The 22851-nt window shown below is 33.7% G+C and overlaps 4 protein-coding genes across 9 annotated transcripts; 3 read left to right on the top strand and 1 right to left on the bottom strand.

The window, feature by feature from the left end:
* Positions 1-1972: 1972 nt before the first annotated feature.
* Positions 1973-6878, top strand: LOC105645799 (uncharacterized). 4 transcript variants are annotated; one of them, XM_020684046.3, is made up of 9 exons: positions 1975-2222; positions 2343-2418; positions 2670-2816; positions 2940-3257; positions 3679-3719; positions 3875-5444; positions 5541-5686; positions 5778-5967; positions 6054-6878. In XM_020684046.3, the coding sequence occupies exons 4-9, from the start codon at positions 3014-3016 to the stop codon at positions 6629-6631; spliced, it is 2769 nt and encodes a 922-aa protein (XP_020539705.1). In that variant the 5' UTR covers positions 1975-2222; positions 2343-2418; positions 2670-2816; positions 2940-3013; the 3' UTR covers positions 6632-6878. The 4 variants fall into 4 exon arrangements, with proteins under 4 accessions (XP_012086890.1, XP_089576933.1, XP_020539705.1 ...); XM_012231500.4 differs by having other exon boundaries at positions 1973-2418; positions 3881-5444; XM_012231497.4 differs by having other exon boundaries at positions 1975-2418.
* A 477-nt stretch (positions 6879-7355) lies between these two features.
* Positions 7356-12122, top strand: LOC105645801 (GMP synthase (glutamine-hydrolyzing), putative / glutamine amidotransferase). The gene is made up of 6 exons (XM_012231501.4): positions 7356-8025; positions 8797-9047; positions 9141-9516; positions 9613-9744; positions 10509-10684; positions 11666-12122. Exons 1-6 carry the CDS (start codon positions 7480-7482, stop codon positions 11787-11789), a joined length of 1605 nt encoding a protein of 534 aa, XP_012086891.1. The 5' UTR covers positions 7356-7479; the 3' UTR covers positions 11790-12122.
* Positions 12123-13968: 1846 nt separating this feature from the next.
* Positions 13969-15767, top strand: LOC105645802 (2-oxoglutarate (2OG) and Fe(II)-dependent oxygenase superfamily protein). The gene is made up of 2 exons (XM_012231502.4): positions 13969-14533; positions 14648-15767. Exons 1-2 carry the CDS (start codon positions 14178-14180, stop codon positions 15261-15263), a joined length of 972 nt encoding a protein of 323 aa, XP_012086892.1. The 5' UTR covers positions 13969-14177; the 3' UTR covers positions 15264-15767.
* Positions 15768-17734: 1967 nt separating this feature from the next.
* On the bottom strand, positions 17735-21917 carry GL3 (basic helix-loop-helix (bHLH) DNA-binding superfamily protein). Of its 3 annotated transcripts, none has more exons than XM_012231504.4 (8): positions 20527-21917; positions 20029-20283; positions 19837-19933; positions 19703-19717; positions 19522-19578; positions 18599-19420; positions 18076-18519; positions 17735-17986 (listed from the first exon to the last, which is right to left on the bottom strand). In XM_012231504.4, exons 1-8 carry the CDS (start codon positions 20634-20636, stop codon positions 17921-17923), a joined length of 1866 nt encoding a protein of 621 aa, XP_012086894.1. In that variant the 5' UTR covers positions 20637-21917; the 3' UTR covers positions 17735-17920. The 3 variants fall into 3 exon arrangements, with proteins under 3 accessions (XP_012086894.1, XP_012086893.1, XP_020539653.1); XM_012231503.4 differs by having other exon boundaries at positions 17735-17989; positions 20527-21910; XM_020683994.3 differs by having other exon boundaries at positions 17735-17989; positions 21489-21908.
* Positions 21918-22851: the final 934 nt, after the last annotated feature.

Here is a 22851-nt window from a genome sequence, read left to right as displayed (position 1 = left end):
ATAATGATTTTAGGATGAGTTTGAGAATGACATTGATTGGTCAATTTATAGAAATTTTAACATTGCTTTTTGTATAAATAAATATAAAATTAGCTCGAAAAAAAAAATTAAATATAATTTTTTATCGAAATTTTATTCTTTCATAAATGATTTTTTTCAGCAATTTTATAGAGATCAACTAAATTATACTTTTATCAGTTCAATTAGTTTTTTTTTTTTTATGGACCGTTAAACGGATATTGACTTGTACATCTTGAGTATATAACAATCGAGTAAATATAATACTAATAACAAACTCATAGATTTTATAGGAAAAAGTGGTTAGGGCATGTGGTCCTTGTTGTTAGGCCTAATCCAACGGAATATTATAAGTCCAACCGTTCCATCACGATACGGACCGCCAAGCCTCACCTAAATTGTCAAGAATTTGGTGCGTACAACGGGAAAATGCCTCTGGAGTAGACCATTATTTTATTTTATTTTATTTTCTATTTTCTCTCTTTTCTTTAAAAAAAAAAAATATTGATGTGAACTCATATTTTATTGATACATGTTGATTTCAATAAATAATCCTAATTATAATGATTTTATATTCATAATTTTCTGAATTAGTGTTTGAATTGAAAAATAATTATTATATTGTATATTAAATACATTTGTCTCTGAAATATCCATTAATATTTTATTATTTGCAGTGAAATGTAGTTGTGCATTGTTGTACAAGACAACTAGACAAGTATATATTATAAATATCATTGATATTAAACTATAAAATACCATTAATTTATATAATTTATTTGTCAAAAAAAAAAAAAAGTTACTTGGATTTTACACAATATATAATTTTGATTTTTATATTATATACATTAATAAAATAATTTTAAAGGAAAAATCTTTAATTTTTTTATCCGTATCTGTGATTTATTTTATTTCAACTAAATTAAATTATCAAAGGTGGTGTTTGAAAATAAATTATAAATTATTTTTCATTAGGGATGAAAAATTATTTCTTTCAAATTGGTACATAAATGATAAGTTTAATAATATTATATAATTAAAATATGATATAATCATATAATTAATATATCATGTAACATTTTTTGAGCATGTGCAATTTGAGGAGGGAGAACTGAGAGCTGTGGGTCATAGAAATTGACCAAGATTGATGATTTGTACAATGCCTACATCTACCACTTGCAATAATTTATGGTATGGGCTTCAATATCAATTAATTAATAAATTAATTAAAAATATTAAATCCTCATTCCTCAACAAAATAGGAAACAAAATGATTTAATGTTGATTTCAAGAATTATGAAATGTGAAAGTTATGTTAATTCTTTTTTAGAAAATAATTTTTCTTTAACAAATATTTTATAAGAAAAATATTTTTTTAAGTATTTTTTAAATGTTTTTCAACTAACTTATTTTATTTTTTAATTTATTAAATTAGTTAAAAAACAGTGGGATTTACAATTTCTATAACTATAGAAATCAATTATTTTATAAAATTATTTTAAGTATAAAACAATATATAAAAATAATAAATCGTGATAGTTGTACGTCGTGGTGATAATAGTTGGTGACCAATCGTAATTAGTAAGTAATTAATAATGATAATAAAGAAAGAACAATTATAATGTTGTAATAAGTGTATCAATACCTACAAAATGTTTTAATATATATATATATATATATATATATATCCAATTTCAAGGTTTACTGTAGGTGACTGAATTTAGGTATAACAATCGCAATCACAGTAAAAAATTCAAAAATCAAAAGATTGAAAGGTGGAGAATAAATCTAATCCATATTTCAAAAAATTAAAAAAAAAAAATTTTCAAAAACAAAACGACATAGCTGCGGGTTTTAATCCCTGACATAAGACTGACAAGTTAGCAACCAGCAAGACAACAACGTCTCTACAGAAATCCCAACAAACGCCCTTTCCTATGAAAACAGTAATACACAAAAACGCTTCTAACTCATGCATAAAACGACACCCATTTTACCCTTTTTAAAAACTCACTAACATATGCAGAGTCTGTTAAAATCAATGGCAGAGAAAGGAGGAGGGAAATGGGAAAGCAAAGACAAATTTTTTGCTTCATTTGAAAGATTTCCCTTGTTGTCACGTATCTGCTATTTTCCAGTCAATATATCATTAATACCTCTATTTTCCTTTTCTTGGCTTTCCAGTTTCTTTCTCTCACTTTCAGGTCTTTCTCCAATCTTTATTGGTGTTTAATGGCAAGAATTTAAAGCAGAGAAAGTGTTAACTTAATTTATCAAAAGAAAACCAGAAATGAAATAATATAGTATTGTTTTCTTTTTAGTAGATGAAGGGACATTGGTTACTATTCTCATTGGCCATTTAAGGTCTTCCATTTAACAAAAGTTTCAGTCTTGGTTCAGGTACTTAATTATCTCTTTCTTTCTTCTTGTTTCTGTTCATCATAAGGATTGTCTATTTGTTTGTTTGTCTGTTTTTCTTTCTTTGTTTCTTTCTGTTTTTAAATCTACTGAAAATCAAGAAATGGTTGTGATTATTTTTGTTTAAATTATTGGTTGTGATACTAGTTAAAGAAGACATTAAAGAAGTGGTCAAGCGTAGCTTTTATAAAGTTCGTTCTTGCTTTGGATTTATTTTCTAGTTTAATGTGCAGTGCTTTCCCAAAAAGAGAAAGGTTATTTCCTTGAAGGCCAAAAAGAGAAGGCTTCTTTCTTGAATTCCCTCTCATTCTTTATTGAATTTGCGCGAAAATATTGTGTAGAAGCTTCAAACATGAGTTTAAACAGAATTATCCAACTGGGTAAGAATATGCATTTGAGGATAGTCCTAAGAGAAATTTTTTCAAAATATTGTTGTTTTTGAAGGGGGAGCTGTTTAATTTTTGGTTTCTGTATCTTACAAATGTATTTGCAATCACTCTCAGGGAAGATGCTGCTCCTTTGCTGAGATTTAAAGTGATGCACATTTTGGGGTGTGTAAATCAGTTACTGATATGCCATGGATAGGAGATCACCAAATAGCAATATGTTGAAGACCTCTTTGTCTAAGAACTCTGTGCCAAGGAGTCCTATGCCAAAAAGCCCTTTGCCTAGGAGTCCTGTTCCCAAGAGTCCTGAGTTCTATGAGAAATACAAGTCAAGATGCGCTTATAGTTTAATGAGTTTCTTTCATTTTCGGCAACGTCGTTCAAAGAAGCTTATTTCTGATACTGATAAGAGATGCTTAAAGAGACATGCTCTTGGTAAGGATTATTTGATTTTTTTGTTGTTTTAGGATGAATAATATTATCATGCAAGAATCTGTTGTGCTGATTCTAGTTAGCTGTTTCTTTTTCCTTTTTTTTATTTTGTTTAGATAAGAATCCATGAACGTCAAGAAAATTAGCAATATAATCATTTTTCTGATGGCACAACCACTGAAATTAAGTTTTGCAATTATTAGAATAATGGATTAGTAGGTTGTTTTGATTTTTAAAGTAGATATTTGGTTTCCACACCACCTTGATAACATTATTGTTACCCAATTAAGGTGATCTTCTTTTATTCATTGTTTTTGGGTCTTCTAAGATAGACATGAGCCAAAGGTAGACATCTATCTATTTTTGGCCCTACAGCTATAATCTCAAAACAAATCTGAATGTGCTTTTCGTTTCTCATGAACAGGTGATGAATACATTAAGAATAAGCTTGATTATCGCAATAATGTAAGTATAGATAACCCAACATTATCATTAAATTTAGTTTATTATTCTTTTTAGTGCTGGTAATCAATGGAAGGATGCCTGCTAGCTAGTCCATTTCTTTTCATGCGATATACATAATTTTTTCGTTAGTATCAATTTGCTGATAATAAAAATAGTTCCAGGATGGAGCAAACAAGAAGTCTGCAATGGTGGATTCTGGTTATGGAAGAGTAAAGAAAATCACAGGAGAAGATGTGTCCATTGAGCAGGAGATCAAGAAGAAGATTACAACTGCTAAAGTGGAAAATGTACAATCTGATTCTGAACTTGTTGATGACCGATCAAGGAACCATAGAAAAGCACCTAAGTCCCAGAGATCTCGCCGTTTACCTATTTATGGATGTTATGATGTATCAACTGTGGATCATGGGGAAATTCCTCATCAAAATTTGGCTGGCAGCGACAGATCTTCAAAGTCAATAGACTCTGTTGTGTCTGCAGAGGTGCAAGTGCATACTAATGAAAATTGTATGCATCATGAACGGCCTAATGAGATCAATCTTCAAGTTAACATGAACGAGGCAACTGAAGCATTTATAAACCAGAAGTTGATTGATGGAAAACATCTTATTGCTGATGGGGCAAGTCATCAGTCTAAGAACTTCTTGGACGCATTGAAGATATTGAATTCCAACAAGGATTTATTCATAAAACTCCTACAAGACCCCAATTCTCTGTTGGTGAAACACATTGAAGACTTGAGAGATTCTCAGACAAAAAAGCTCCAGAATAAATCCTTTGCCAGAGGCGGATTATCAGAATGTCAGACAAGGAATACAAGAAAATGTAACCTGTTGATGGAGACAGGTGATTTTCAGCCCTTGGAGAAAATAGTAGTTTTTAGGCCTAGTTCGAAAAGCTTGCAAAACCATGCAGATAGAACCAGTAATGACTCTCCACAAATTCATTATAGCTTAAGGAGTGTACATCAAAGTGTAAAGCCTATCCGTTTTCCCTTCAAACAAATGAAAAGAACGTTGATGCATGCTATAGGTGTAAGCAGAAAAGAGCAGCAGTTGTTGACTGATAATCTACTGCATGACAAGTCTGTCCATGGCTTCGAGGGTGGACAATGTAGCAAAGAAGCAGTCGCGGGCAGTATTAAAGGACTCTCGCCCAATGAAGCCTCTTCAGATTTTGAAAGAATGACCAAATCTTCCATGGATGTCAATAGAAAAGACCAGAGGGACAAGTTGGGCCAGTTTGATTCGGTTGTTAGAGATGAAGTTGCTTCAGCCAGTGAAAGTAGTCATGAAAATTCACATTTGTCAACCATCAGGCATCCCAAGAGAAATGAACATTTTGTAAATATTGAGACAGAATTCAAAAATGAAAATGCGAATTTACCCAAAAAGCAGAAAGTAAAATCCTATGATGTGATAAGCTCTCTTCTTGAATATGACCTCTTTCCTGAGGTTTCCAGAAGGACAAGGAAGCCCGAAGTTGTTTCCCAACAGATGAGATTTTCTTCCTATTACAGTCGCCATACAGTGAATGAGGACAATTGGAGGAGTCAGGAAGAAAAGGAAAATAGTTGCTCAAGTCCAGTGAGGCAGAATGTAGAGGCTGTTTGCGGGACACAGATGCAAAAGCATGAAATGAGGCGAAAAATCTCAAGCAACCCTTTTCCTGATGACAAAGAGCAGCAAAGCATTTCTTCTCTTAATAATGATATGAGCCATATAGGTAAACTTTTGTTATTTATATAATCTTGATGGTGCTTGTATTCTGTTCTGTAAAAGCAGTTCATAATTCTTATATAAGCTCTATTGAATATTGTAGAAAAAACGTGTGGTGAAAAATCAGAAGAAATTGCTCCTTCTGAACTGCCTTCCGATCCAGACAGTTCACTTAATAATTGTGTCAATCAGAGCATCAAGACAGTGGATGGTTGTGAGGAAAATGGATCTTTGAATTTTTCAAGAGAGGTAAATTTCATAATTCCTCAAGTTTTTTTAACCGTTAGTTCTTTGATGTATCCTTTCAGATTGTATCCTAACACCAACTTTTCCATCTCAGGATTCACCTGTGAAGAATCAGACATCAACATCTTCAATAGATGATTATTCATCTAGCCCTCTAAACAATCAAAGATTTGGAGCATTTGATATGATCAAACAAAACACAGAACAAACAAGTCCAGTGTCAGTGCTTGATAAGCTTTTTGCAGAAGATGTCAACAGCCCTTCAAACACTAAATCTCATCCCGGTAAGCTCTTCTGTTTGGAAATTAAGCTTCACTTACTGTTATTCTTTTAACTTCACCAATGTGCTTACACAACTAAAATCATGCAGCTCTACCATTAGTACCACTTCTACAAATTGGTAGTGAAGAAGGCTATTTAGCTACTGCTCAAAAATCCCCTTTGAGTCTGAATTCAAACATTTCAACAGAAGAGTACAAATCCATGTTGGAGTATGCAAGCACATTGTTGCAAACTTCTCGCCTCAGTTGGGATGAACTCACAAATAAATGCCATTTCTCAGACCAACTCCTTGACCAATCATTATTCAGTGAAATAAATGTGAGATCAAATGAATCCTGTGACAACAATAAACTCCTCTTCGATTATGTTAATGAAGTCCTCCTAGACGCATGCATGTGCTACTCAAAATGCTCCCCTTGGTTGCCATTCTTGAAACCAAGAATTCTATCAGCTACAATGACAGGAAATATAGTGAATGAAGTGATGGCATATTTTGATTGGAACCTTCTCTTGGCAGCACCTTTAAAAACATTAGAGCAAATTACTGAGAAGGACTTGATGAAATCAAGAACATGGATGAATAATCCAATTGATGCTGAAGAAGCTGTTGGTGAGATGGTAGATAGTCTAATGGAAGAATTGATAATAGATTTTGCAATTGACTAACCAAGCAGAAGCATTTTCTGCTATTTTGCATATAGTAAATGCTATTTTGAGGGGACTTTGCTGCTTTCTATTGTAAGCATCTGCTGTACTGATTTGTCTGGAGAATTTTTCAAGATTTATAGGATTTTGATTTTACACAAATGATAATAGTAATTTTCTTACTGCTCAAAATTTTGCTGTAATTTTTTTTATTTGCATTATAGATAAACATCTATTAAAAGGTTTATATATGTGTTGGTTTTTATTTTTTAGTGGTGCACTCGAAATTCTTGAAATTAAGTGAGACTACAAGGATGGGAAGCACTTTACCTGTCTATGAGCAAATTTTTTTTATATTTTAAATAAAATTTCAAGACATTGGAAAAAAAAAACATCTGTAATTGTTAAAATTTATTTTTAAATTAATTTTCAATATATACTAATTATAAAACAGTTAAATAACACTTCAAAAACTGCCTTATCTGAAAAAAAATGTACAATTTCAAACAGGCTATTCTTGCCGGGCCGAGTAGTGATTATTGGACCTTTTGGCCTTTCATCGTTTGGAGACTGACAAACCATTGGGCTAAATCCAACAAATTTTTAATGCCCGAAACCTAATCTGGATACCCGAATTTTGCCCAAAAAAAAAAAAAAAAAAAAACAAAAGTTTTAATTTTAAATGAATAAAAAATACTACTTACCCAAACCTAACGGTTACACCTAAATCCCACCACTTCCCGCCAAAACCCAAACCCCTAAAAACCCTAGTTTCCTACTTACCCCATACTTTAAACCCCTGCTTGTCCAATCCTCCCAGAATCCCTAGCCACCACCATAACCCCTAAAGCCTCCAAACATCCACCATCATGGACCCTAAAGCTGTGAAATCAGACCTGGTCCTCATCCTAGACTATGGCTCCCAATACACCCATCTTATTACTCGCCGTATTCGCTCTCTCAACATCTTCTCTCTCTGCATTTCTGGCACTTCCCCCCTTGATGCTATCACATCCCTTAATCCCAAAGTCATCATCCTCTCTGGAGGGCCTCACTCGGTCCATTCTCCCAACTCCCCCGCATTTCCCGCTGGGTTTGTGGAGTGGGCCCAGTCCAATGGATGCTTTGTCCTTGGCATTTGCTATGGGTTGCAGTTGATAGTGCAGAGGTTGGGAGGGGAGGTGAGAGTTGGGGAAAAGCAGGAGTATGGGAGGATGGAAATTGTGGTGGACAAGAATTCGGGTATTTTTGGGAATAAAAAAGTTGGGGATAATCAGGTAGTTTGGATGAGCCATGGAGACGAGGCTGCGCAGTTGCCTGAGGGGTTTGAAGTGGTGGCCAGGAGCCAACAGGGGGCGGTTGCAGCTGTGGAGAATAGGGAGAAGAAGTTTTATGGGCTGCAGTATCATCCTGAGGTAATTGCTTTTCATTGTTTTTTTTTTATTTATTTATTTTTATTTTTTATTTTTATTTTGGGAGTGATACAATCTTTGAAGTTATCGGAGGGAATTTTTATGACAGCATGTTAACATATGTTGGTGTTATAGCATAACCTGGAGTAAAGGGTTCGGACCTTCATTATTGTACTACACTTAGTTTGAGTGCTTGCTTCTTGTTTTCAGGTGACCGTATAATAATCTAGCTGTCTCATTCAGGACATGTCAAGAATAGACCACTTGAAACAGTTGAAACACAGGTTTTGTTGAGCTGAAAATATGTTGTAGGAGCTGTCACAGAGTTGCATGGGCTTGAGTAGGTATCGTGTTAGCCTCTTAGGAAGAAAGGTCTTAGAATGTAAAATATAGTCAAGTTAGTCCAACAGGAACTAGAAAGGGTTCAGATGCAATTCATTGGTAATTTTTATTGCAGGAAGCAATCTGCTAAGAAGTTTGTTGCAATGACTTTTGTGGTTCACTGTATGCTGAGAGCTTGACTTAAAAATTTCTTGCATTATTATGGATATACGATTATATGTCCTCAAAAATAGATGTTGAACTGATATCATTATACTTTGTCAGTGCCGGACTTGGTTGAAATATTGTGTCCTGAATGCAGGAAAAGGAAATTAATAACTCTACCGAAATTTGGTTTATATTAATATGTTGTATTCATGGGAGAACCTAACTTTGTGTTTAACATATATTTTCTTAAGAACATAAACATCAACAATATTGCATCTTTTGTAGGTGACTCATTCACCAGAGGGCATGGACACACTACGCTATTTCCTCTTTGATGTTTGTGGATTAAGTGCAGGTTGGAACATGGAAAGTGTGGTGGATGAAGAAATCAAGTTGATCAATGGCACAGTGGCTCCTGAAGATCATGTCATATGTGCATTATCAGGAGGTGTGGATTCCACAGTCGCTGCAACTCTTGTTCACAAGGCAATTGGAGATAGGCTTCATTGTATTTTTGTTGACAATGGTTTATTGAGGTGAGCAAATGAATGCATCTTTAACAAACTAGAAAATAGAAATATTGGTTTCTCCCACAGGAAATTTTTTGATTGTCTTCTTACTTCACGCAGGTACAAGGAGAGAGAACGTGTGATGGAAACTTTTGAGAGGGATCTGCACCTACCTGTTACTTGTGTTGATGCTTCAGAACAGTTCCTTAGCAAGCTAAAAGGTGTTGTAGATCCTGAGATGAAAAGGAAGATTATCGGAAGGGAATTTATTAGCATTTTTGATGCTTTTGCACATGATTTGGAGCAAAAGTTGGGAAAGAAACCTGGTTATCTGGTCCAAGGAACTTTGTATCCAGATGTGATTGAATCTTGCCCGCCTCCTGGGTCTGGAAGAAGCCACTCACACACAATTAAAAGCCATCATAATGTGGGAGGGCTTCCAAAGGACATGAAATTGAGGCTTATTGAACCACTTAAACTTCTTTTTAAGGATGAGGTATTGGTCTCTCTCTCATACATACAAACACAGCTGAAAATATTTTTTAATAGCTCCCTGTGACTTATTATACCTTTTTCGTTTCCATTTGTAAAGGTTCGTCAACTAGGAAGGATCTTGAATGTTCCTGAGGGATTTTTGAAGCGCCACCCGTTCCCTGGGCCTGGCCTTGCGGTACGAGTCCTGGGTGATGTAACTGAAGGAAATGCATTAGATATCCTTCGCCAGGTAAAGTGATGTTTGCTATGGAGCTAAGTCCCAGGGTGGGTTTTAAGTATTGGCCTTTAACAATCATAATGGCCAATGCATAATGGAATTATCAGTTTGATTCTGGTCATGTTGATACCCTTTTTCCAAGTCTGCTATATAATTGACCTGTAGCCCTGTAGTCAGTACAAGCATACAACCAAATATAGGCTGGTATACTAATGGCTTGAGTAATGACTGAAACAACAATTACTGTTCAGCTTAGCTGAGGAAATGAGAGACTGTGGAGGGACAGAGCGTTCTTGGAAGTTCCTGTTGTTCTTTTGTTTTCCCTCGTTTTAAGCTCTAAAATCTCATGGGAACTTTATTGTTTAAGTTTTTTACATGTTCATTTAACATAAAAACGCGTTTCCTTTTAATGTTTTATGTGGGCCATCTTGTTTGTCAACTTTTTATATGAACTTTTTGTAGAAGGGGAAATCTTTTCAAAATTAATTCCTTAAAATTTTTCACTTGAAGTCTTTTAACTTATGATTTATGTTGAATTATGAATTTTGAAAAATTTTTACCATTCTATGTATAAAAAAAGCTTATAATTGCAAGATTTATATTCTAATACTTTATACACATCAGTTGTAACTAAAACATTATTTATTCCTGTTACACTTGGGCTGCAAAGTGAATGGCCTAAACACAAATGAGATTAAAACATTGCTAAAATTTAATTGTCTATTTTTTCTTCCTTTTACTGTTTTTGAAAGTTATTTCATTTGATTTCCTTACAGGTTGATGAGATTTTCATCCAATCTATCAAGGATGCTGGGCTTTATGATTCAATTTGGCAAGCTTTTGCGGTGTTTTTGCCTGTAAGATCAGTTGGAGTTCAAGGTGATCAAAGAACGCATTCTCATGTTGTTGCTTTAAGAGCTGTTACAAGTCAAGATGGAATGACTGCTGATTGGTGAGTTCCATATATATGTTTTGCCATCTATACTACTTTGCTTTCTACAACCTTTTTCTTATATCAATATTTCAAATGGTCACTTTTGCTTTCGAGCTTAACATTGAAGGACAGTTGCTTTCTTTTTTATTTCTTAGGCATATGATTGGATTCCATGCTATTGAATATTAAAGAAATGCTCTGAAGAAGCATATTTCTCTGTCTCTATTGATTTTTCGCTTCATCTTCGGCACTAATTTTCTTGCATTTTTTATATATAAAAATATCTTTGAAGAAGCATATTTCTGTCTCTATTGATTTTTGGCATCTTTTTTGGCACTATTTTTCTTGCATTTTTTATACATGGAATTTCTTTTTCATCATTTTACATGCTTGTGATTTTTCCAGACTTCTGTAGTTATATATGATGATAGTTATTTCTTGGGTTCTGAATTGATTGTTTCAAATCATATACCTGTGGTAATTGCAAAACCATAGGGCTGGAGTTGTGGTTTTGTCCCACCTCAAGATTTAACAGTAATGCAATTGTGACATTTTCGATGAACTTGCATGTGTTTGAATTTTCATGTCTCTAGTAGATAGATAGGTCTCTTTTGGTAGAAGAGTTTTTTTTTTTTTTTTTTTTTTGAGTGGGTGTACCATGTATGTGAAAGTTGAATTCCTTATCTTCATACCCCTTAGTTTGCTACTTTGCTTTTAGGTCATGGTTAAACCATGTCCAACAAAGACAATGTAATTTCAAGATGGCTGTTTTGATATAAACTCAAAAGCTTAATGCTTTTCTAGGAAAGAAAAAGACCAGAAATATTTTGAAGAAATAATTTGACAGAACAATGACTAGTCTACAACAGCTAATTATTGAATATATATTTCTGTGTTACTTTGTTACTGCTCTTTTGGCAAAAACTAATTTAGTACTTTCCTCATTACTGCTTCATCAATGCTATTGTAAATTCTCTCATGACCCTTCTCAAATTCCAGGTACTATTTTGAACACAAGTTCCTTAATGACGTGGCCCGAAAAATTTGTAACGGTGTAAGGGGCGTAAACCGAGTTGTTCAAGACATTACATCAAAGCCTCCATCAACTATTGAATGGGAATAATACCATTTTGGATGCTCAAGATTCAGCAGAAACCAAGGATAAATCCATGGTTGTGTAGAATCAAGGTTATTTATACATCTAATTGTTGCTTGCTTCTCATCCTACATCCAGTGAAAGTGCCAAGAAAGAAGATTCTTTGAGCTGGTCTATGATTTGATTCTTTTGATGCTTGATATCTTTGCTGGAATCTGTATTACCTATTTCTTGCAAGGTAGTATTTTTGGATAGACAATGTTCATCAGAACTTAATGATGATAAATCACAATACTATATTTGCTGCGCAGATGTGACCTTTTTTATGAGTTTTTATTTATTTATTTTTTTCTATTTGTATATGGAAGTTTATATTTCTAATGTAACATAATATAGGTGTCACATAATCTATTGGATGATTATATGAGAAATAACCTATTTGAGAACTTCTATTAACCACAAGCCAAAAGCAAGCATTATGTTCAGGGGTAAATATCCTTGTCATATCAGGTTATAATTAGCACTTGTCAAATTGTCTTTTTTTTTAAATGTTGTTTTATGTTTTATTGTTGATTTTGCTAAGGTCTCAATAATATACTGTTTGTGGTTGCCTAACTTGATCAATTTTATCCATTCATTAGTGTCAAACTTTTATTATCTTCTGTTAACTGTCAGATACATCTTAAATTGGATTGGCATTGTTATTAGCTTTTTATTATCATTATTATTACCATTTTTGGGCTTTGATTGTTAATTCTTTAACTTTAACCCCGTCTTCTGCCAATGAGGTGTACTTCTTTATTTACATGTGTTTGTTTTGTTGCTGGTATGGTGTATTCCTATAATTTAATTACATCTATGTGATGCTGATATTGAGTCGGTCGCTTTCTTTTTTTTTTTTTTTTTTGCTTCTTGAGTCCGATACATTTTGGCCTTTGGTGGTTTTGATTCATGTCAGACCAGTATAATAATAGATTGTACATTGATGTAATTAGTAGCAACTAGCAGTGATGTTGCAGCAAGGATGGTCGTTTGGTGATTGTGAATTTAACGCGGAAAAGTATTTTCTAGCTCTCTTTCCATCAATAGGGACATATATATATATACACATACAAGAGACTATAAACTCATTAGGAATCTAACTCCCTAAGAGAGTTCTATTTACAACTAATTCTTAATACTTTCCCTCAAGTGGGGGCATAGATGTTAATCATGCCCCACTTGTTACAAAGATAATTTACTCGAGGTCCATTTAGAGCTTTTGTAAAGATATCTCCTCACTGTTCACTTGTTTTAACATACCCTGTAAAGATAACACCTTATTGTATATTTTTCCGAATGAAATAACAATCAATCTCGATATGTTTTGTTTGTTCATGGAATACTGGATATGATGCAATATGAAGAGCAGCTTGATTATTACACCATAACTTTGCAGGCAAGGATGACTTGAAGCCAATTTCCTCTAACAATTGACGAATCCAAATTAATTCACAAGCAGATTGTGTCATAGCTCGATATTTTGATTCAGCACTCGATCGTGAGACTACATTTTGTTTCTTGCTCCTCCAAAAATAATCAGAAATGTCAAATTGACAAAACTGAGAATGCCCCTACCAAAATTTCGCCGGATTGGAAAAACAACCGCTTGAGCTAGAGGACTATTTTCGATCGCTGAAAACAGCCGAACGCGCCTCCACGCGCCGGCGCGTGTTACTGTAGCAGAAAACAGAATTGGCGTGTGAGGCCTACACGCAGGGAATGCGGTGACCGGATTTGGAGGGAACGCCGGTCGAAAACTGGAGAAGCTTCTGAGGTGGGCGGTGAGACAAAACAGTGACCCTAGAACGGTCAACAAAACTGACTGCTGCCGAAATTTCAATGAAAACAGAAAAAAAAAAAATTTAACCAGCCAAAAGCTCTGATACCATGTAAATTTAACATGGAAAAGTATTTCTTGGTCTTTTTTCATCAATAGGGACATATATATATATACTATAAACCTATTATGAATTTAAATTTTAACAGAGTTATATTTACAATTAATCATTAACAGTGATAATGGTCTGTGGTCTCCACCAGTTTTGGTGACGTGGTATTGATTGCCTCCAAAAGTCTTGCTTTGGATGACCACAGTACTCCGTGCCTATCTCTTTTATTCATTAGTGTATTGCTTTGATCTGTATCCTTCATAAAGTTCATATTATAGTAATACTTAGTGGCAGCAAAATAATTATAGGCCATTAAGTACCTTTATCATTTCTGAACGTGGTAGAACTAATGAAATGTTTGTTTGAAAGTTGTTGTAAAGTTTTATATGAAAACTTCTTCCACTCTAGCCCCTATATGAATGCAGCCTAGCCCTTAGCCTAGCATTTTGGATCAATAGAAGAAACCGTAGCGTTCTCCTTTATAATGTCTGAACTGCAGACATCTTTTGAGCTTCCCGTGTTAGATTTGTCTCAACTTGTTGATATTTCCTCCCTATCTTCAGTTTATAAAGCCTGTCAAGAGTGGGGCTTCTTTTCTGTCACTAACCATGGTATCTCAAGAAATTTGTTTGATGAAGTTTGTTCACACTCAAAGCAAATCTTTACCCTTCCTTTGGATTTCAAACTCAAACTTGGCCCATCATCATGCTTGAAGACCTATACTCCTCAATTCATAGCCTCTCCTTATTTTGAAAGCTTGCGAGTGTCTGGACCAGATTTCTTTGCATCCTCTAAGAGTTCTGCTGACAAACTCTTTAGTCAAGAAAGTTGTAAATTTAGGTGACATCTCCTTTTGTTAACTTGTGACTTTTATTTATTGTATTATTTTCTTAGTTCCATTTTTATTTACCTGCTTAGTGTATGATATTGTTCTCGTTTTCTTGTATCATTTAGTGAGATATTACAGGAGTATGGAAACAAAATGGTGGAGTTGTCGAAGAGAATCATAAATGTCGTATTAATGAGCTTGGGTGATGGTTATGACAGGAAGTTTTATGAAATGGAATTCAGCAACTGTAATGGGTATTTGAGGATTGTAAATTATTCACCACCAAAGAATGTGGAAGAAATGGAGGTTGAAGGACTTGGAATGCACACTGATATGAGTTGCATAACGATACTCTATCAGGATGAGATTGGCGGACTGCAAATGAGATCTAAGGAAGGGGAATGGATGGATATACGACCACGTGAGAATGCTCTTGTGGTTAATATTGGAGATTTGATGCAGGCTTGGAGCAATGGTCGGTTAAGATCATCAGAACACCGTGTTATTTTAAAGCGACTTGTGAATCGTCTTTCTCTTGCTTTCTTTTGGTGTTTTGAGGATGATAAGGTGATCTCAGCACCAGAAGACATTGTAGGAAAAGAAAGCTTAAGGTTGTACAAGCCATTTGTTTGCTTGGATTATCTGAAATTTAGAGAGAATAACGAGGAAGGTAAGTTCGATAAAATAGGGTATACTGTGAATGATTTCGCAGGTGTGAAACTTTCAACTGGAGTGCTGTAAGACAAGAAATAGATGATACTTTAGGGTTAACATTTTAGTGGGAGCTTGAAAGCTGAATAAGTAAAGAGATTAGATTTTGTAACAGGGTTTGGTTTTTCTTTATTGGTAATGTTTGAGTGTCTTGGTTCCATGGGAGTCAAAGTGAAACTGAGGAGATAATTTCTAGGTTCAAATGTGATAGGTAGGACATGAATCATCTTCCGAGTTGGATGTGACAGGTTAGGTTGGGCATGGATGTTGATCGAAATAGAATATATATGGTTGGTTTGGTTGTTGGGTTTCTACTTGATCTATAAAGGGAAGAAATCTCCACAACTGTTGCTGAAATTGAAATATTGTATTTGCTTTCCTTTGTTTTATTTACTTGTTTCGTCTGTACTATATCTGCTTTGCTTTGACATTGTCTTTTATCAAATTTCCTACTCTTGAAGGGTCTGTCTATTGTCCACTACTATTAGTAGGACTTAGGGGTTTTGATGTAATAATGTTTTGCTTTGGTGGTAATTGGACTAATAATATAATAATTGAGTGTTTCGTCTAGAGATTAGTGGACTCTTTATAAATTTCATGAATCATACCCCTAATGAGTCAAATGGACATTAACTTTTAATAAACTTAATAATATAAATAACTTTTATTATTAAAAATAATGTCGAAATTTGAAAAAAATAAATTTTATATATATATCAGAAGATAATAAATGAACTTTGATGAGCCAATCCTTTAGTCGTCAATGAACTAATCGATTTATTTTCAATCCTATTTTGTTATTTTATCTCCTAATATAAAAGATTAAGGGTATACAAAAATAGTGTCTCTTCCCTTTGAAAGAAAGGCTGAAGAGGTTATTAGAGTTTTACGCATGAAGACTAAGAGAAAAACCCATTTTACATTAGATAAATTAAAAATAGGACACTATTCTTCTTCTTTTCAATGACCTTTCAACTTTTTAGTAATTGCCAAATGCCAATTCTTCTACTTTCAATCATAAAAACAAAAGATTCAACTTTCCATTTGCCATCCAAAAAATGTTTCACCTCCATCGTACCTAAAACTCAGCCATTGCTTAATTATTTTATTTATTATATTACACACATGCATATATATATATATATATATATATATATATATATATATATATATATATATATATTGCATATAGCTTTGTAGAAAGCATCGTATAGTGGGTATATTTTTCATCGGAAAATATTTCTGGCATAACTTGTGTCAGGTCTGATATGTGTGGAAAAACTATAATGCCCTTAAAAATTATTTTGACAGTTGAAATATTGATAATGTCGCACTAAGGCTGTTATTATAAACGTGTACACGGTTGTGCCATTTTTCATGTCTGCAGAGACTTTTTTGCCCAAGAAATTGTGAAACGTGCATTTGGATTAGATTAGGTAGTGCTCCATAGAAATGAACTTTGATTTTCATTCTACCAGTTTGCGTGTTTTGCTGAAAAAATGTGAAGTCTTTATCATCCTAATATAATTAAGAACGTATTTCTAATGCATACACATTCAAGATTCCATTAATTTTTATATATGTTGGTCTTTTCACATCTCCTTTTTGACGATTCAGATTATATCTATCTTGCTTTGCTTTAAGTGAAAGCAGATTGCTTTCTTTTGGCGAGATAGAAATCAATATTTTTCTTGTCTGCAACTGCTTAAAAGTGAAATGCTTTTCAAGAAAAGAAAAATAATTGAAGGTTAAACGAGCACATTTTTTTATAATATGATCAATTTAAGCACAAGAAGCTAATTTTGGCATTGGACAAAACGGCTGATATGTTTAGTCAATTTTCCAACAGCTGTCAATATTCCATGGAAGTTTGTACAAATAAAGTCTGTAAATAATTTAGAAACCATATGAATCACAAGCATGAAGTTTCAGCCATTAGATATTTAGATGAGAATATTTCCTTTCAAGAATTCCAATCCAATGGTCAAAGACTCGTGTAAATAGATCCTATGAGCTTTCTTGTGTAGTTGCTGTCTAGTGAGAATGTCTTTTCCTTTGTCTTCTGTACCTGAACTTTTCCACCTGCTGCAGAAATTTATCCTTTGACAGGGGAATGTTATATTCTGTTTTACATTTTGTTACCTTTAATGTTGTGCTGTTATGATTCTTGAAAGAAATGCAGTATCTTCTAAAGATAGATTCATAAACAGTGACATTATATTTCAGAATCTCAATACATTGGCTTTACCTTCCCCTGATATCCCATTAAAGTGGCTGAAATTAGGTTTAGTTCCTTTTAATTGGCATCTATATGTACATTTTTTTTTTTCAATTTAACACGTTATAAGAAGAAATCATTGTAACCCTGTCTGACTGTTATAGTTTGACCGTGGGTCCGTGGCGTACCGACATGTAGTGTCTATACCGCATCCATGTCTGCAGATCTCATACCTTGGTCCTATCAGGTGCAAAACTGCATACTAGCTATGAATAAAAGATCATTGCAGAAAATTCATTTGATATTGAAACATGTTTATTTCTGTTTATTAGGCTAACTCTACTTGGATGAAAATCTCTTGTTTTATAGCAATGATGTACAAAATCCCCAACAATACGCAATTTTACAACTCAAGTAGTGAAATTCTAATGATGAAAGAAACAATACAGACTAAATGTGAGGCCAATCTTCAACATTTACAGGCAACTCTTTGAAGTGCTTGTCTGATCGCCCCAGCTGATGCAGTTCTTAAACCCTTCTGTTGCAATAAACATATCAACACATTAGTATAAACATTCATGACTAATGATAATCATTCACTTGAGGTGAAAATGCTTTCATTACCTTAGATTTGATGGTCAAAGAAAGAGTGCCATCTATGGTTGATGATTGAACCGAGTAAGAATCTAAGTGCATATGGCTTATAACATCGATGATCTCAAGCAACAGTCCCTCCCTCCACAGACACTTGATTTCGATTAATATATCCATGTCATTGATACTGACAGTTATGTTGTCAGTGGAGCAATCTTTTGGTATGTTATAATTAATCTCTGGTTCCATTTCAGAGATGTCATGAGCCTTTCTCTTGTTTACTAAATGCTTTTTGTTATTACCAGTTTTGTTGCTGCCATAGTTATCAGATGTCCCCTCTATAGCATCTTGGAGTTTTCTTCTTGCTCTTGCCTCTAACTCTGTTGACCCCCTACATGATTCCAACTCTTCAACTCTTTTTTCAAGCTCTTGAAGGTATTCTATTGTGTCGTCGAGGATAGATACTTTATCAACCTGCAAAATAAGGCAAAACTTAATCTATGGATTTATTTCCTGCTTATTGACAAATGACTACAAGAGAATTTTTAACTACCTTGTTGATTGAAGGGACAATTGACTTGAGAATCATAAATCTTTCATTAAGCTTTTCTCTTCGTTTCCTCTCTGACAATACATGGTTTGCACCAAAATCATCTGCCTCTGGTCTCAAGACTCGAACCCCATTGCTTTTGTCTCCTGGAGACTCTGGCAAGCCATTTACATGCATTCGAGGAACTTCAAACAGAACTTTCTTCAGTAGTTTCTGGGAGGGTGCACCTTCTGATTTCTGATAATGCACTAACCCCACTTTCTTCCAACCAACAAAGCTGGATAACTTGTTAGAGTTTTGAACATGCTGTCCAAGAATTAATGGATGGGAAGTCTTCAAAAGAGATGAGAGGACACTTTGATAATGAAAATCATCATTTCGTAGGTCCAATGAAGTAAGCTTCGTCCGATTACAGTCTTGAACCTCTTGTGGACATCTTTCATTGACCTTTTCTTTGTTCACAACAGGAACAACCTTTATAGGTTCTACGATGGTTTGAGATATACAGTCACTGGAATTCAAAGAATGGACACAGTTACTGAAGTCATCATCCAATAACTGCCAACTTTGTACTTGGGAAGCTCCTCCATTTATCCCTTCAACCATGAATGAGTCCTCCGCAGGCTGATTATTCGAACTGTTATTGGGGGAAACTACATCTAACTCTTCACATCCTATGACTGGAATTAACTTGGCTTCAAGAATCTCCCCATCAAAAGCAAATTCTTTGTCACTTTTTGTAATCGTCGTAGTAGCAACTACTGGATATGGAATCTCCAAGAACGAAGTTTTAACATGCTGAATCAGACTTGGGTCCTCCAAAATCTTCATAAGACAAATTAGAAGAAAACAACTCAAAAAATCTGAGTCATAAATCTATAGTGTATCAATTCATAATATAACCAGTAATCTAACAAGAGAAATACCAGATCTGTCACACCCAGTTCTATCACCCCTCTCACGAATGGAAAGCATACTACAGTCTGAAAGTTTTTGAACAAGAAACGTTATCATTAGTATTGAACTTTTCATTGAGATTTTTGTATTCATAAATTCCAATTTTACTAGTTCTACAAACTGCACTTGGTAAAGGCGCAATGTTGATACCTGAATAGATGCACTCTGAGGGTAAAGGATGCCCCAAGTCAAATTACAGAAGAAGAACCAAAATCAGATAAAGAAATCTTTAGTTTCATCCAACACATTAAGCAAAACCAGGCAAAAAGACAAAATTAACTTACTTTAGCTAGCAGAGAGCGAGTGAATACTTTACTATCTGCAAAATGAGCATTGCTTAACCAAATCGGCTGACCATTTGCTAAGGTTCTTCCTGGCAAGCTATGACCAATTCAGACCAAGAATTAACAAATATTGAGCATTGAAAGTATAAATCGTTGTAAAAAGAAATTTAATAAAGCAGAACGTAGTTTTACCCTTGGCCAATGTTGAACAAAAAAGACATGCAAACTAAGTAATACCACTCTGTATCAGTAAGATCTTCTGGTGATAGTGCTACTGAAGGTCTCCTAGCTTGTGGGCTGGCTTCACCAGCTGAAAGAGACTCATAGAGTTCTCTTAACTGTTCACTTCTTTGCAAACCCAATTGGTCTGCATTGAGCTCTACAGATTGAACTGTTTTTCTTGTCTTAATATCTCCATTGTAGTACCCATCACCCCACTCCAAAGCCCTACAGAAATTCAAATTTGCACCAATAACAACAAGAACGTGCCATTTATTAGAACATAGATGCGGAAAATTAATTGCAGTTCTAAAAAAGTAAACTTAGTGCAAAACCCTTGTTTTAGTTTTTTAATAGACAAGATTTTTTATTTAAAGATTGATAAATAAAAAACTTACGTTGAGCACAAAATATCAATTCCTAAGAATAAGTCAAACTATTAACAAAGAAACTAGGGAAGGATTAAAATACCCAGGTTGTCTAGTTGAAATGGACCAAAAGATTGCATAGCTCCATTGAATGCTCCTAACAGCAAGAGCAAGTTGTTTCTTGAGGTTCTCTGGTACTATCTCCTCAGCCATAACTTAAGCTAAAAAATGATAAGTCTACCTAATCAGATCAGATTCTTTCTTTTTTTTTCTAAAATCGAATCCTTAGTTATGGAATATTCAAGCACACCCAGAAGCAATCACGTGCTTAGCAGAAAAACCCCATTCTTGTATTGCAAAGGAGCAAACCTATGTGGGTTTGTTTAAGGAAAACAATGTTCAAGAAAAAAAAAACATGGTCCTGCTTGAAAAGGCTAAAAAACTACACTAAATAGAACTCAAGGTGGATGAGTTTGAGTCAGTAATGAAGGCTGAAAAAGAACAAAGATTTAGTTTAGAGGGAAGAGACCATTACTGTCCTAGTAGCGATTGGCCTCTTGTTATGTACAAAACCAAAACTCTGACTTTGATGGAGAAATAAGAAGAGAAAAAGGAAAGACAACAAATAATAGTAGCAGCTTTCTTTGGTTTTGACTTCCAATCTTGTAAATTGTTACTTAGTTTCATCACTGAAAAGTTTTAAAGCCTTATAAAAAGAAAATCTTTCACTGAAAAGCTTATGCCTTGACAAAAATAAATTCAAGAAAGAAAGAAATAAAAGTTCTGTTTGAAATTGTGGGGAACACTACAAAACATATCCAAACATATATTTTCATATATACATAATACTTGCTCTTTTGAACCTCTTAACACTGCAAAGCCAATTCAATGGCTATAAAAGATAAATGTTTTTATTACTGACCGAAAAAAAAGACTCAAAACTTTAAGATCCAATTTTCTTTTCTGAAGTGGCTAAATGGGTTTATTTCATTTTCATTCCAGAAATCCCATAAACCAGCTCAAGAAACAAAGTCTTTAGTGCATAAAGACAGAAGAAAGGCGTACAGTTTTAGTTTTGACAGAAAGGAGCTCCGAGATAAAGTAAAGAACGTTATGTCAAGAGACAGATGCAAGAAAGTGTTCTGCCTTCATTTTCTTCCTGGGTTTTTGAGCTTCAAGAAAAAGAGAGCAAAAAGGGACAAAGAAACGAAGAAAGAAAATAGAAGAAAGATTCTCTTTCTTGAGAGTCCTTTTTGTACAAAGTTCATACACAGAAGAGATTTGAAACCAGAATGTCTGGGGAAAATTTAGAGACACGATAGAAGAGAGGAGAAGAGGAACGTAGAGAAAGAGTAACTAGCTCAAATAGACATTTAAGTTGGGGTGAGTAATAGTGAAGGACTGAAGGACTCCTCTCCTGTGTCTTCCATGTGCTATGATGAGCAGAGTAATTGGTCAGAAATAATAAGGGAGAAAAACCAAGAATATTTATTACTCATTTAGTCATTCCTTTCTTTTCACATTGTTGCATTTTCAATTCTCTCCGCCCTCTTCATTTATTTATTTATATTGTTTTTTTTTTTTTTTTTTGGATTGTTACTTGTGTTACAAATAAATATTAGGTCTCTGGAATATAATATGATATTTTTGCAGTTTTTATAAATAAATAAAAAAAATACAAGCAGTGGTAGAGCAAAAATTAAAAATTTTGAATTCCACGTGTTATAAGAGTTTTTATCAATTAAATAAATTTGGACAAGTCGCTTTATTGTTTTTATTTTTTTGTGGATCACCGTATTATTTTGATTCATTTAGCCTACTAATGCATAAAAAAAAGACATCTACGGTCTTACTTATAAACCAAATCAATAAAAATAAAAATTATTTAAAAATTGTTCCTAATTTATTCTTTTCTATATAATTAGAAATATCATCATTTAACTAAAAAAGTTTATTTTCATCGATAAATCCGATTTAAACCAGTGATGCAAAATATTCAATTGAATTCAATAATAAAAGACAATATAGTCAAATATGTATTTGACGGATAAGAATAATTGATATGTTATATTGTCAAATCTAAAAATCTAATCATCAAACTATGACTAATAAATTTCCAATTTGGATTTTCTCTTGTATGCAGCAATATAAATTTTAAATTTATAATATTTGCATAATTTCAATCTTTAAATTTCTAAAGAGAATTTGTAATTTTATTTAAAAAACAATTTTAAGAGATGAATGATTATATAAATATAAAATTATTTATGCTAATTTTGGCTAATCATCCTACTTACTAGTAAGTTAGCCCATTGAGTAGGTCTAGAAAGGGCTTATTTGACTTGCAGTTGGGCAAAATTTTCATATTCCCAAATTACCCTTTTTTTTTTTTTTTGTCATTTTCATGTAAGATTCCTCGACTGCCTCA

This window comes from Jatropha curcas, chromosome 4, assembly GCF_041381405.1.
Source record: "Jatropha curcas cultivar XTBG-Jc1 chromosome 4, XTBG_Jcur_1.0, whole genome shotgun sequence".
NCBI classification, from domain to species: Eukaryota; Viridiplantae; Streptophyta; class Magnoliopsida; order Malpighiales; family Euphorbiaceae; genus Jatropha; species Jatropha curcas.
Note: the sequence above shows the minus strand (reverse complement) of the source record. Positions and strands in the feature narration are given on the sequence as shown.

Excerpts from the sequence above, each read along its gene's own strand:
- LOC105645802 (XM_012231502.4), top strand. The coding sequence starts at position 14,178 with ATGTCTGAACTGCAGACATCTTTTGAGCTTCCCGTGTTAGATTTGTCT. Across the intron at positions 14,534-14,647 it reads CAAGAAAGTTGTAAATTTAG|TGAGATATTACAGGAGTATG; the intron begins GTGACATCTCCT and ends TGTATCATTTAG.
- GL3 (XM_012231503.4), bottom strand. The coding sequence starts at position 20,636 with ATGGCTGAGGAGATAGTACCAGAGAACCTCAAGAAACAACTTGCTCTT. Across the intron at positions 19,421-19,521 it reads AACTGGGTGTGACAGATCTG|ATTTTGGAGGACCCAAGTCT; the intron begins GTATTTCTCTTG and ends TGTCTTATGAAG. Across the intron at positions 18,520-18,598 it reads TTGTCCCTTCAATCAACAAG|GTTGATAAAGTATCTATCCT; the intron begins GTAGTTAAAAAT and ends CTTATTTTGCAG.
- LOC105645799 (XM_089720807.1), top strand. The coding sequence starts at position 3,014 with ATGGATAGGAGATCACCAAATAGCAATATGTTGAAGACCTCTTTGTCT. Across the intron at positions 3,258-3,678 it reads CTTAAAGAGACATGCTCTTG|GTGATGAATACATTAAGAAT; the intron begins GTAAGGATTATT and ends TCTCATGAACAG. Across the intron at positions 5,445-5,540 it reads TAATGATATGAGCCATATAG|AAAAAACGTGTGGTGAAAAA; the intron begins GTAAACTTTTGT and ends TGAATATTGTAG.
- LOC105645801 (XM_012231501.4), top strand. The coding sequence starts at position 7,480 with ATGGACCCTAAAGCTGTGAAATCAGACCTGGTCCTCATCCTAGACTAT. Across the intron at positions 9,048-9,140 it reads GTTGACAATGGTTTATTGAG|GTACAAGGAGAGAGAACGTG; the intron begins GTGAGCAAATGA and ends TACTTCACGCAG. Across the intron at positions 10,685-11,665 it reads GATGGAATGACTGCTGATTG|GTACTATTTTGAACACAAGT; the intron begins GTGAGTTCCATA and ends CTCAAATTCCAG.